Source organism: Macaca thibetana, chromosome 3 (assembly GCF_024542745.1).
Source record: "Macaca thibetana thibetana isolate TM-01 chromosome 3, ASM2454274v1, whole genome shotgun sequence".
NCBI classification, from domain to species: domain Eukaryota; kingdom Metazoa; phylum Chordata; class Mammalia; order Primates; family Cercopithecidae; genus Macaca; species Macaca thibetana.
In genome coordinates, this window is record NC_065580.1 from 7,089,250 (window position 1) to 7,102,803 (window position 13,554).

General features: G+C 34.5%; 1 protein-coding gene across 27 annotated transcripts in view; it reads left to right on the forward strand.

Moving 5' to 3' along the window:
- KMT2C (lysine methyltransferase 2C) overlaps positions 1–13,554 on the forward strand; it is a 302,450-nt gene that overhangs the window by 144,912 nt on the left and 143,984 nt on the right. For all 27 annotated transcript variants that reach the window (XR_007724532.1, XR_007724542.1, XR_007724544.1 and 24 more), the window contains exon 7: positions 12,045–12,207. Coding sequence is in view for 1 of the 27 variants with exons in the window: in XM_050785764.1 (XP_050641721.1) it covers positions 12,045–12,207 (163 nt within the window). In the remaining 26 variants the exon portion in view is untranslated. The remainder of the gene's footprint in view (positions 1–12,044; positions 12,208–13,554) is intronic.

Consider the following 13,554-nt stretch of genomic DNA (forward strand, 5'->3'; position numbering starts at 1 on the left):
TGGGATTACAGGCAGGAGCCATCGCACCCAGCACTGAAACTTTATAGCCAATGATATTCTGCTTTTTTTTTCCAAGGGTAAAATGTCCTCCCATTCCAGCCAGTTTTTGGTTATTTACAAGTAACTTCAATTAGTTAGCTTTTACATTTTATTCAGATTTGAGACATTTTAGGAAAGTTATTCTGATATTAGTCCCTATGCTGTTACCAAATAAATAAATAAATAAATAAATAAATAAATAAATAAATTTATGTGTGAGAGTCATTGTTTTATTAAGGTATATTTTACATATGCTCTAATTCACCCCTTCTAGATGTGTATTGAATGTGATTTGGTAAATATGAACAGTAATTTAACTACCATCATAGTCAAGATACAGAATATACCCTTTACCCATAAATTTGCTCATGACCCTTTGAAGTTACTGCCTTCCTCCCACTCCAGCTCCTGGCAATCACTGATCTGTTGCTTTTGTATAGTTTTGCCTTTTCTAGACTAGTACATGAATGGAACCATACAGTATGGAATCTTTTCTGTCTGCCTCTTTTTACTTAGCATAATAGTTTTGAGATTGGTCCATTCACTAGCTTACAGTTGAGTTTCTTTCAATTTTTGGCTAGTATATAAAGCTGGTGTGAGCATTTATATAACATGCTTCATGTGGATGTATCTTCTCATGTTTCTTGGGTAAATACCTAGGACTGGAATTTCTGACTTGTTGGAAATATATTCTTAACTTTGGAAAACAGTTTCACAGTTTCTTAAAAAGTGTCTGTATAACTTTTCCATTTCTAGAGATCCGAGAGTTCCATTTGCTGTACATTGTTGCCAGCACTGGATATTGCCACTGTTTCTAAATTTTAACCATCTGTTTGGCATTTAGTGATACTTTATTGTGGTTTGATTTTGCATTCCCTGATGATTAATTAGATTGAGCATCTTTTTATGTCTTTATTTGCCATTTGTATATCTTTGGTGACATGTCTGTTAAAATATTTTGTCTCTGCCACCATTTTTTTCCAATTGATCTACTTGTCATCTTGAGTTGTAAGAGTTTTTTATATATTATTCACAGAAGTCAGTTATTGGAGATGCGTTTTATAAATATTTTTGCCTAATGTTTGACTTGTTTTCATTTATTTAGCAATGTTTATTGAACAGCAGAGGGTTTAATTTTGATGACATTTGTCATTTGTTAATTTTTTTGGGATTTGAAAAAATTATGCTTTTTATGCCTTATTAAAAAATCTTTGCCTGCCCCAGGGTTACTTGTAGGTTTAAAAAATCCATTTATGGTTAAATTACACATATGATAAGAGAATATGAGATAAGATTCATGTTTCTTTGTTTTCCATACGGATTATTTAGCAGTTCCAGCATCATTCTAAGTGATTATTTATTTCTCTCTTGAATTATCTTGGCCCCTTGGTCAAAAGTTAATTGAATATGGAAAAGTGAGTCTATTTCTGTATTTTCTGTTCTTCTGACTTGTTTTTCTCTCCTTATACCAAAACCAAACACAAAATAGATTTTTTTTTCAAAATCACAAGTTCATATTTATGTTTTCAGTTTAATATCACAATTACATCTTTAAAACAGCTTTATGCCTGTAGCTAAGCTATAATTGTATATTTTCTTTTAATGTCATCTTTCCCATAACTGAAAAAGTCATTAAAAGAAGAAAAGATTATTTTTGTTTCAATTTAAAAGTAATCAAAGCTAAGTGTACAAGTATTAAATAGTTAAAGCTAGTAGATCAGTAATGAAATTTAATACTGCGTTTTGCTATCTCTTTTTGAGTTTACTAGTGATGTAAGAGATATTTATTTGCTGTGATTATATAAATACTCTTTTGATGCATAATTCAGCTGTTAGGATCATGTTAATTTGTGGCATTAATATTTTTACTGATAGCCCTTCTGTGATTCTGATTTTTGGTAGTGGTTTTTACCTGGCAAGTAGCATTTTGTCGGTTGGCAGGTACTGGGAATCTGCTTTATCACTTCTTTTTTAAGAAAAGTGGAAAACACAAACAGTTTGTTCACCAAAGTTATATTTCAAGGATTCCATTCAACCAGAATCTGGTTCACCTTATTGACTCAACTTGGGGATATATGTACTAGATTTTTACATAAATCTGTTTGGAGAAACTCGTTTTATCCGTGTAATGTTTGTAAGACCAGAAGTTCTTTTACTGTTCTTGAAATAAAACTTTTAAGAAGCTGAGTATTCTTCTGTTAGTTTCAAATTTGGACTAAAATTACCCCAAGGTTTTGGACTAAAGAGAAAGCAAATAATCTGTTCTTATGTTCTTAAAAGATGTGATTTAAGTGTATCCAACTAACTTGATTCTTACTGTGTCTGTGTTTACTCCTACTCAAATGAAAGCTTTAAAATTTTTTCCCACTTTTTGAAGTGTTTAACTCTTCTGTACTATGCAGTGTTTTTTAACTTTAAAGTTGTGTTAAGCAAACATGTTTAAATTAATAATTCAATTTCAAAAACCCTAATTTCAAACAATAAATTTTATCATCGTATACATTATGAGCTTTTAGGAATAACCAAAAAAACGGGAGTGGATGTTTTATGTGGAAGTTGTGTGTATCCCTTTTCTGCTTTTGGCTATGGACAGATATCTTAGAATTAGCTTTATGGTGCATTCATCTATATGATTATTTCAGTTAATATCATCTTAATATAATACAGGTTACTTGAGAAGAAAACAAACTCTTAACCCACTGTTGGAGAGAGAGCAGGTAGGATAGTAACTTTGATACAGAATTTCATGTGAGGAAAAAAAGGAAAATATTTTCCATTAAAAGTTGAGTTTTTATCTAAAATTCTCCTAATTTTCTAGAAAAACCTTAATTTTTCTAAAAATATGTTGAAGAATTACATATATAATTTGAAGAATTATATATAAAATTCACTTTGCTGTATATATAGGCTGTATCTATAGAGCTATATATAGGCTGTATATATGCTATATGCTCTGGTATATGCTACATATATATAGCATATAGCATATATAGAGGCTATATATATAGCAAGTGAATAATAGATATACATTTCTAGGAATACCCCAAATATTAGAACGTATATACTAAAATCACATCAGGAAACAAATAATAGCATCCCAGAAATTCCATTCAAGACTCCTGTTGGTTACTACTCCTAACTCCCCAAAGACATGCACTGTCATCACTAGTAACAACATAGGTGAGTCTTGCATGTTTGTACTTTGTGTAATTGAGTTACTAAGTACTGTTTTCTGTCATCTTTCACATATGTATTTGTGAGATAAATCCAAATTGTTGCTTCCAGTTGTTTATTTTTCTCATTGATGTATAGTATTTTGTTGTTAAGAGTACCGTAATTTATTTATTTTACTGTTGGGCATTTTGGGGACTTTCAATTTGAGGTCATTATGAATTATGTTTTTGAACATTCCAGTACATTTCTTTTGGTTGACACTGAGAGCATTTTATGGATTCTAATCCCAGAGTGGCTACTTTCTTTTTTTTCTGAGACAAGGTCCAGCTCTGTTGCCCAGGCTGGAGTGCAGTGGCACAATCTTGGCTCACTGCAACCTCCACCTCCTGGGTTCAAGCAATTCTTCTGCCTCAGCCTCCCGAGTAGCTAGGATTACAGGCATGCACAACCATGCCTGGCTAATTTTTGTTTTTTTTTTTTTTAGTAGAAATGGGGTTTCGCCATGTTGGCCAGGCTGGTCTCAAACTCCTGGTCTCAAGTGATCTACCTGCCTTGGCCTCCCAAAGTGCTGGGATTACAGGCATGAGCCACCATGCCTGGCTGTATGTTATTTTCTTACAACCTAAATAAAAGCCATTATGTAAACAAGACAGAGTATTCAGTACATTTCCATAGTCGATGTATTTATCTTTATTACTTGTATGTAACTAATTATGAACTCCTTGAGTTCAATTCCTCTTTCATTTCCTGACTTACAGGGTGAGCAAGGAATTTAACCTCTCTGCTTCATTTGTAAAATGAAAAATAGTGGTATCTACCTAAAATGGTTGTGGTTAGATGGGAATAAAGTAATTTCTTTTCTTGCTTCCTTTTTTTTTTTTTGAGATGGAGTCTCACTCTGTTGTCTAGGCTGGAGTGCAGTGGCGCAATCTCGGCTCACTGCAACAACCTTCACCTCCTGGGTTCAACTGATCTCCTGCCTCAGCCTTCTGAGTAGCTGGGATTACGGGCGCTTGCCACCAGGCCCAGCTAATTTTTGTATTTTTAATAGAAATGGGGTCTCACCATGTTGGCCAGGGTGGCCTCAAACTCCTTACCTCAAGTGATCCACCTACCTCTGCCTCCCAAAGTGTTGGGATTACAGGCGTGAGCCACCGTGCCTGGCGTAGATGGGAATAAAGTAATTCTTATAAAGTACTTGGCTTAGTTGCTGGCAAATAATAATGCTTACTGATTCTTTCATATTACCCATATTTTATTGGCTAACTTTATGCCTTCCTTAAATTATGAAATTCTATAAAGTATCCTTGTCTATTTTAAAATTATACTCATTTTTATAACTTACAAGCTTTATTTTTATATATCCAGGATACTAGATATTTGTAATTCAAATTGGAGGTTATTTTTTGTCATTTGATTTTTTTTTCCCTGTAATGTGTGTTCTCACCACATAGAAGTTTTTACATTTTTATGTAGTCAGATTTATTCATGTTTTTATTTATGGTTATGTTAAAGATAGCTATTCGGGACATATTTCTTCAGGGTTTATAATTTATGTATGTTGTTACAAATAGAGAAACTACTTTTTCTTTGACCCAATAGGTAGAGGGCACTTTTGTGGACTCAGAAAGCTTGCCTCTCCTATTTTATTTTAGAAAAATCTCTGAGATTCTGCCTCCTCGTTTCCAAGCCGGAGTTTAAAATATTTACATTTTTACTTCATAGTATTAAGACATTGTGTAATGTAAGTATAGTGTTTAAAAAAAATCTTAAAAATGTAATAGTGATTAGGCAGAGACCAAAGCATGGAGGGCCTTGAAATGCTGCTCTATTTGTTATCTATTATTATAAAGCAGTTACCATAAACTTAATATTTTAAAACAGCACCCATTTACTTAGGTCAGAACTCTGGGCATCAGGCTCAACTGTGCTGTTTAAGGTCTCACAAGACTCGAATCAAGGTGTTACCTGGGTGGAGGTTCTGGGGGTGAATCCTCTTCTAGGTGCATTCAGGAGTGGGAGGAATTCAGTTCTATGCAGTTGTAGGACTGAGCTCACCATTTTCTTACTGCCTATTGGCCTGGGTCACTCTCAGCTCCTAGAGGCCACTCTTTGGTTTTTGCTCCTGGCTCTTTTTAATCTTCAAAGACAGCAACAGTGTATTGAAATGTTCCCTTGCTGTGAATTTCCCTTTTACTACTAGCTGGAGAAAACTCTGCTTTCAAAGGGGTTGTTTGATTAGATTAGGCAAATCTCCCTTTTGATTAATTCAAAGGCAGTTGATTGGTGACTTTAATCTGCAGAATTCCTTTGCCATATAATGTATTAATAGCATTATCCCTGCCATGATATTTCACCATATTTACAGCCTCTGTATTAGGGTAGGAAATTTGGTCGGGTTGGTGGTATGTGGGCATTTTAGAATTCTGCCTACCACACTTTCTGTATTGAGGGGTTTGCATCTGATTCAGAGTATATTTGTATTCCTTTAGAAAGATTACTGTGGCAGCAGTGAGGAGGATGGGTCAGAAAGGAAAGATACTGGCAGGAGAAAAATTCCACTCTTAGCAGTCTCTATTTTGATTTTGTAATGTCATTTGATGTTATTTTTTTAGCAGATGTTTCAATCAGAAATGTGTGTTTAATAGTATGCTAACTAGAATAATTAGCCTGGGCCAGAACAAGAATTAGGAATCAGTCATTGAAATATTCATTACTTCAGGTCAATTCATATACAGAATAATTTCATAGATTAGGTTTTATTTCAGTCAGTTTTATTTCATTTTCTAAAGTGAACAGTTGTTTAAACACCCGAATCTCATTAATAGCATTTTAATAAACACAGTATTAGGGTGGGTTTACTTCCCCACATTGCGAATCTCATGGATTCTATGTTGATTCTTATTGGCCTAATTTTTGAATCGAGCATTATTTATTTTAATTCTTTGGTCTTACAGTTTTGTATTTTTCAAGCTATATTTTTTCCTCTGAATACCACATTTGCCACATCTCAGATTTTTTTGATGTTTCTTAATCATTTAAAAATAATACATGGGCCGGGCGCGGTGGCTCAAGCCTGTAATCCCAGCACTTTGGGAGGCCGAGACGGGCGGATCACGAGGTCAGGAGATCGAGACCATCCTGGCTAACACGGTGAAACCCCGTCTCTACTAAAAATACAAAAAACTAGCCGGGCGAGGTGGCGGACGCCTGTAGTCCCAGCTACTCGGGAGGCTGAGGCAGGAGAATGGCGTAAACCTGGGAGGCGGAGCTTACAGTGAGCTGAGATCCGGCCACTGTACTCCAGCCTGGGCGGCAGAGCGAGATTCCGTCTCAAAAAAAAAAAAAAAAACATGATTTTTCCTCCTGATTAAAATTCTGCTGTTATATAGAAAGGAGTTTTAAATTTTGCCAGTGGATAGATTTGGGAGTTTATCCTTACATTGTGAATTTCTAATTTTTATTGTGTTAGGTCTAGGGATACATCTGCTTTTACTGAGTATAACCTAGGAAATACCTGCTTTTTAAAATACATGGACGTTTCTTTATGACCATATATGTGAATTTTTTTTGAAAATTCTATGTACATTTGAATGGAATATATTTTCTTTATTTTTGAAATACAGAAATCTGTGTGTATTTTATGTGTCAGTTTGAATCAAACGTGATCATTGTTATTATTTATTTAATATCTATTTAATATCCTGATTTGAGAGCTATGTTAAAGTCTAATCTATGCATGTTATTTCTATTCAGCTTTACTTTTTATATATGAAATATATATATTAGGTGTATAAACTTTAATGACTATGGCTTCTTTTGGAATTCACACTGTAACATAAAACATGTTATTATGAAATACTATCTTTGACTTGTTCATTGCTTTTTAGTTTGAATTCGATTCCTTTGGAATTATTGCTATACCTGCATTTTTTGGATAGCATTTGTTTGTGTTTTTTCCCCTCAAGTCTGTTTTTGAGTTGTGTATGTCACTGTGTATGAGTGTGTATATATATATAGTATCAGGCCGCTCCTGTATTGCTATAAAGAAATACCTATTGCTGGGTAATTAATAACAAGAAGAGGTTTAATTGGCTCAAGATTCCACAGACAGTACAGGAAGTGTGGTGCTGGCATCTGCTTCTGGTGAGGGCTTCAGGAAGTTAGAAATCATGGTGGAAGGAGAAGGGGGAGCAGGCATCTCATAGAGCAAGAACAGGAGCAAAGGAGAGGGGTGGAGGTGCCATACGCTTTTGAACAACCAGATCTTGTGAGAACTCACTCATTATCGCAAGGATAGCACCAAGCCATGAGGGATTTGCCCCCATGACCCAAACACTTCCCATAACGCCCCACCTCCAACATTGGGAATTACAGCTCACTGTGAAATTTTGGCAGGGACAAATATCCAAAGTATTTCGTTCATTTTTTAATTATATATGTTGTACACACACACACACATACATAAATGAAGTCTGTAGTGTAGTTTTATGTAAAATATGTATATGTGGTAAGTAGTATATTTTGCATGTTTTGAAAGTTGCTATCTTTTACTAGAGAATTTAACCTGTTTACATTTGTTTTCTATGGACTTGAATGTTAGCTTAACAGGCATTAAAATTTTGGTTTTAAATAATTTTTTATAGACCTAGGAAAATAATGATTTTTTTGGGTTTCTTTTTAATTCAGTATTGGTAATGAGAACTGATGCCTGATTCTTCTTTCTTTGTAATGATCTGTTTTCTTCTTTGTGTGGCCCCAAGAATTTTCCTTTTATCCTTGTTATTCAAACTATCTGGGAAGTTTTTACCTGAAGCTGCCATTCAGGGAGTTTAAGGAGGCATTGTTACAGATTAAGAGTGGGTATTTTTGTAGGGATGTAGAGATAAGTGGAACAGTGATAATGACTCTTTGTGTTTTAGGTTCCTCATCTGTTGAATGAGGATTATGCTTAATTAAATGTCAGCTTTTATTATTAGATATTTTCATAACTTTTCCTTTAGAATTTTGGTGATTAAAATCCCTCCCGTTTTCTCGCTTTCTGGTACTCATATAAAACAGACATTGGACCTTCTGGATCAGATTTTCATGTCATTTTACCTCTTTCTCTTACTTTCCATCTTTGTTCTTTATTACTGCATCCTGGGAGAATCCTAGTTGCCTAATACTAAGAAAAGATTGGTGAAGGTTAAAAACAAATTTGGAGCATGGGGACCCTTATAATACTTATTTATTAGAGTACGTAGCCTAAGACCATTGCTATAGTTGATACAGAATAAATACTGGATAGTTAATTAAACGAACTGTGGAATATTTAACTTCTTGGTATTTTTTTATGATACAACTTTAATCTCAGAAATTTTGTTCATTCTGTTTTGTTTTATAAATATATTTTGACAGATTCTTATTTCAATCTGTTAAAGAAAAGTTTTGAAAATTCCTCAGACTTGTTCTTAAAACTGGTAATATGAGCTCTCACTGAGTTTTTGTTATTGTTATTGTGTTCTTGGATTAATATGGGAAAATATTATAACATTATAACATGCTACTTTTTTTTTTTTTTTTTAAATTTTAGAGACAGGGTCTCACCTTTGTTGCCCAGGCTAGAGTGCAATAGCATGATCACAGCTCACTGCAGCCTCAACCTTCTGGGCTGAAGCAATTTTCCCACCCCAGGCTCGTGAGTAGCTGGGACTATAGGTGCACGCCACCATGCCCACCTAATTATTGTATTTTTTGTAGAGATGGCGTTTCACCATGGTGCCCAGGCTGGGTTTGAACTCCTGAGCTCAAATAATCTACCTGCCTCAGCCTCCCGAAGTGCTGGGATTATAAGCATGAGCCACCATGCCCAGCCAAGAGCTATTTTCTTTATCCCTCCTCCCCAAATGTTAATTAGCTTTGGAATTGTTACTTATGTATTATATATGTTACTTATTATATTATTAATATTTTAACTTGCTCGATTTCTTTTACGTGTAGTGTATAAGAGTGTTGACATTTGAGAAGTTCCCTGTCGAAATTCATTCTTTGATATTGTCTACAATTTTACAAGTACTGTTTATTTGGTTTAGGAAGATACATTCCAGACTATGTATATATAGTAAACATTTTCTTTTAATGCCGAATATTCTTCATTAGCTATGTAATTGTAACCGATGGGTTTGAAGTGTTCTCCTAAATGTGGTGTTATATTTTCCTTCCTGTATTCACTGATATCTTTATATGATATTGTAAATTAGTATGTTAGATATATTCCAGTACTTTTCATAGTAGTTTAGCTAATGTCATATAATATTTTTCATTGTAGGTTTGATTAAGAGAACATATTTGTATTTCTAAAATGAGAAAGACACTGAGAAGATGGTGAATTTAAATTATTTATGTTATTATATACTTACCTTTCATTATATTTTGTCTGCCAAGATTATTTTTAGTGCAAAAGGCTTCTGCAAAACTTTCCATATGGTATCAAAATAAGCAATTTTAGATTTTATCAATTCAGCAGAAATTATTTTGTTATGTTAATGAGTTGTTATAAACATTTTTCAACAGATTGATTGTACTTTTTCTCTCGACATTTATGTGGCCTTTCTGTTCAGACATTTAGACTACCCAAGGTGTTGTATTTGTAGTTAATTCTGGGTTCTGTTAGTGCACTAAACATATTTATATAGATACCTTGGGAGTTATAATACAAAAAATTACCTGTATTGTGAAAGCTTGTTATGACACTTTATCAATGAAGACAGATATTTATTTTTTTCTGTGTTTCTAATGCATTAATACCCTTGAGTGCCAAAATAGAACTGAAATGTTATTCTGTATATTTATGTAAAATTAAAGTGTCACAACTGTAATTAGTGTTTATGAGTTATTTAGAAGCTATAGTGGTCTATTGCCTTGCAGTCAGAATTTGTGGAAGATACACCAAGAGTCACTTAGCTTTCTTTTTTTCTGCTTTAATTTTCTTTCTTTTTCCTGCCTTCCTGCCTTCCTTCCTCTCTGTCTTCCTTCCTTCCTCTCTGTCTTCCTTCCTTCCTTCCTTCCTTCCTTCCTTCCTTCCTTCCTTCCTTCCTTCCTTCCTTCCTTCCTTCCTTCCTTCCTTCCTTCCTTCCTTCCTTCCTTCCTTCCTTCCCTCCCTCCCTCCCTCCCTCCCTCCCTCCCTCCCTCCCTCCCTCCCTTCCCTCCCTCCCTCCCTCCCTCTGTTTCTTTCTTTTTCTCTTTCTCTCTCTTTCTCTTTCTTTCTCCTTCCTCCCTTCCTCCCTCTCTCCTTCCCTCCTGTCTTTCGTTCTTTTGTTCTTTCTTTTCATGGAATCTGGCTCTGTTGCTCAGGCTGGAGTGCAGTGGCGTGATCTCGGCTCACTGTAAGCTCCGCCTCCCAGGTTTACGCCATTCTCCTGCCTCAGCCTCCCGAGTAGCTGGGACTACAGGCGTCCGCCACCTCGCCCGGCTAGTTTTTTGTATTTTTAGTAGAGACGGGGTTTCACCGTGTTAGCCAGGATGGTCTCGATCTCCTGACCTCGTGATCCGCCCGTCTCGGCCTCCCAAAGTGCTGGGATTACAGGCTTGAGCCACCGCGCCCGGCCCATGTATTATTTTTAAAACATTGAAAACAATTATACTTTTAACTACTGTAGTTTCTGGTTAATTAGCAGAATATAGAGTCAGTGTAGTAACATGTGAAGATATCCACAGTAATGTTAGCAGGGTCCAACTGTCTCTGTTACATGAGGCTCCAGTTATCTCAACTAAGCTATTTATGAGCCACACTTACAAACAAGATCACCAAAAGTTAAGTCTTTTTGGTATATATAAACAGGAACACCTATCTATTAGGGCCTATATCAAGCAGCATTTGGTGCTTTGGATACAAAGATAGTATGGCACCACGATTGAAGGATCTTGGACTAGGATGAGGAAAAGATAAACAATGATCATGTAATGGTGTAAACAAAAATATGTATTAGATAGGCATTTCCCACAGAGAGATTTCATACTGTATGGTACAGGGTCCATCAAACTCTGCTCAAAGAAAATGATGCTCAAAGTGGACTTGGGAGAATGAGGAAGAGTTTATGAATCATTCTAAGGGAAAACTGAATAAGTAAATGCAACATTTTAGATAATTTGTTCTGACTTCTTATGTGTTCACTTACCCTAGACTGCCCCTCTTGTTTGGGGCTTATTTCTGTGTGTTTTACCACTTGCAAGATAATGGAGGCAGGTTGAAATGGGAAAGATATCAGATGACTAATTTTTTTCCCCGCATTTCCATCTTTTGTTAAGAAATTTGAAATTGATTGCTGCATTGAAGTATGTAATTTTTTGTGTGTGAGTCTTTAACCATTTGTGTCCCTGTTAACTTATAATTGATGAGTTTATTTTGTATTTATTTCTAGGCTGGGTAAAAAATAGTAATGTGTCTCATAAATAATATATATTCCTGTTACTGGTTTTGGTGGGATTTAAAAACTTTATAATAATCCTCAATATAGAAACCTGCCCTTTTAACCACATTACTATTTGCTCTTTTAAAAAATCTTTAGGTTTTTGTTTCAAAAATGCTTCAGAATTTATTTTTGAAACTATAAGGAAAAAGTGAAATTCTAACTTTCTAATTTGAATGGAAGGATGAGTTGGTAGCACACAAAGTACTAAATGGAGTAATGTAGATTTTGTTATTTTTAACTAATCCTTTGTTTAATATTTTGCAGGTTCAATTTGTTTTACTTGTGATATACAGAGAGTTTTTTACACCTTCCCAGCTTATATTTGAATATCCCTTTTCAAGGTTTTATAAAGAGATTTCTCTCCTTTACCCCTTTCAGCGATGTGCATTTTGTAAGCACCTTGGAGCCACTATCAAATGCTGTGAAGAGAAATGTACCCAGATGTATCATTATCCTTGTGCTGCAGGAGCCGGCACCTTTCAGGATTTCAGTCACATCTTCCTGCTTTGTCCAGAACACATTGACCAAGCTCCCGAAAGATGTAAGTTTACTACGGATAGATTTTTTAAAAACTTCAACCAATGTACTTACAATAACAAATGTTGTAAATTCCCTGAGTGTTATTCTACTTGTATTAAAAGGTAATAATACATAATCTTTAAAATCTGAGAGATCTTCGCCAGAGATCCTTGGGGAGGGAAATGTTATCAATGGTTTCATTGAAGTTAAATCCAAAAAGTTATTTCCTCAGAAAAATCAAATAAAGTTTGCATACTTTTTTATTCTTAAAACATTTTAAAAACCACTGTAGAAAGACGTAAATACTGACTATGCAGTATTTCTAATTTATACTATAAAATAATTTATTAAAAAGTTAATCAGTATTCAACATGTTTTACACTAAAAAGCCATCCAGTTGAAGAATTAGAATACAGTTCATTCAGGTGTTATTTCAGGATTTACATTAATAGGAACACCAAACACTTCTGAAATTCTTAGAAATTGTGTATCCCTGATACGTGTGACAGAAATCTCTGCTAGCACCTTTTCATGATTCATCTGTCTTGGTCATCTGTAATCTGCAGTTGTGCAGTTTTTCTTTCTTTTCCAAATAGTATTTTATAATTCAGTGAAAATGTTTAAGTGCTTGAAATTTACATTATACAGGAAATTATAACTCTTTACTATTGTATCATTAAAGAGAGAGCTCTCCTTTTTCTTACTATGTGTTTTCCCAGTGAGCATGTATGTTTTGGGATTTTTTTCCTGTAGTCTATTGAATTTCCAATCTCATTATGAAATCTCCATGATACTTTATTCAATCTTTTTTATGTCACCTCTCAGTTACCTAATGTTAACTTTTACCTGTTCCTTAGCAATGTTGATAAAAGCTTTTTTCCTGTCTTCTCCAGGTCTGTGAAACATAAATATAGTTACCCAGGCTTAAACTAATCTCAAATACAGTTCGTCTACATGATCATTATCCCTTATCTTTGTTGAGTACAATGATTTCATTTTCTGTTAAAATTATTTTGTGTTCACATATGTAATCATACTGCCCTTAGTAACCTAGTGTACAGACAAATTATAGGTAAGGCAAACTTAAATTTTAACTTACATTTAGGCTAATAAATAAGGGATTTAAAGTTTTAAAATGCTTTGGATTGCACACTCTTAAATCTGGAAGAATAGAACTTTCATGCACAGCAACTGTTACGGCTACTATTTATGTACCAAGTTACTTCAGCAAGTACATAAACTGGCAGTTATCAGAGTGGATTATATTCTGGGCGGTATAATAAATACACTTTGTCATCTCAATAAAACAATTTTGTGCGTGTGTAAGCATCTGAGTTTTATTCAGCCTTTTGTAGTTATGCTTTAGACC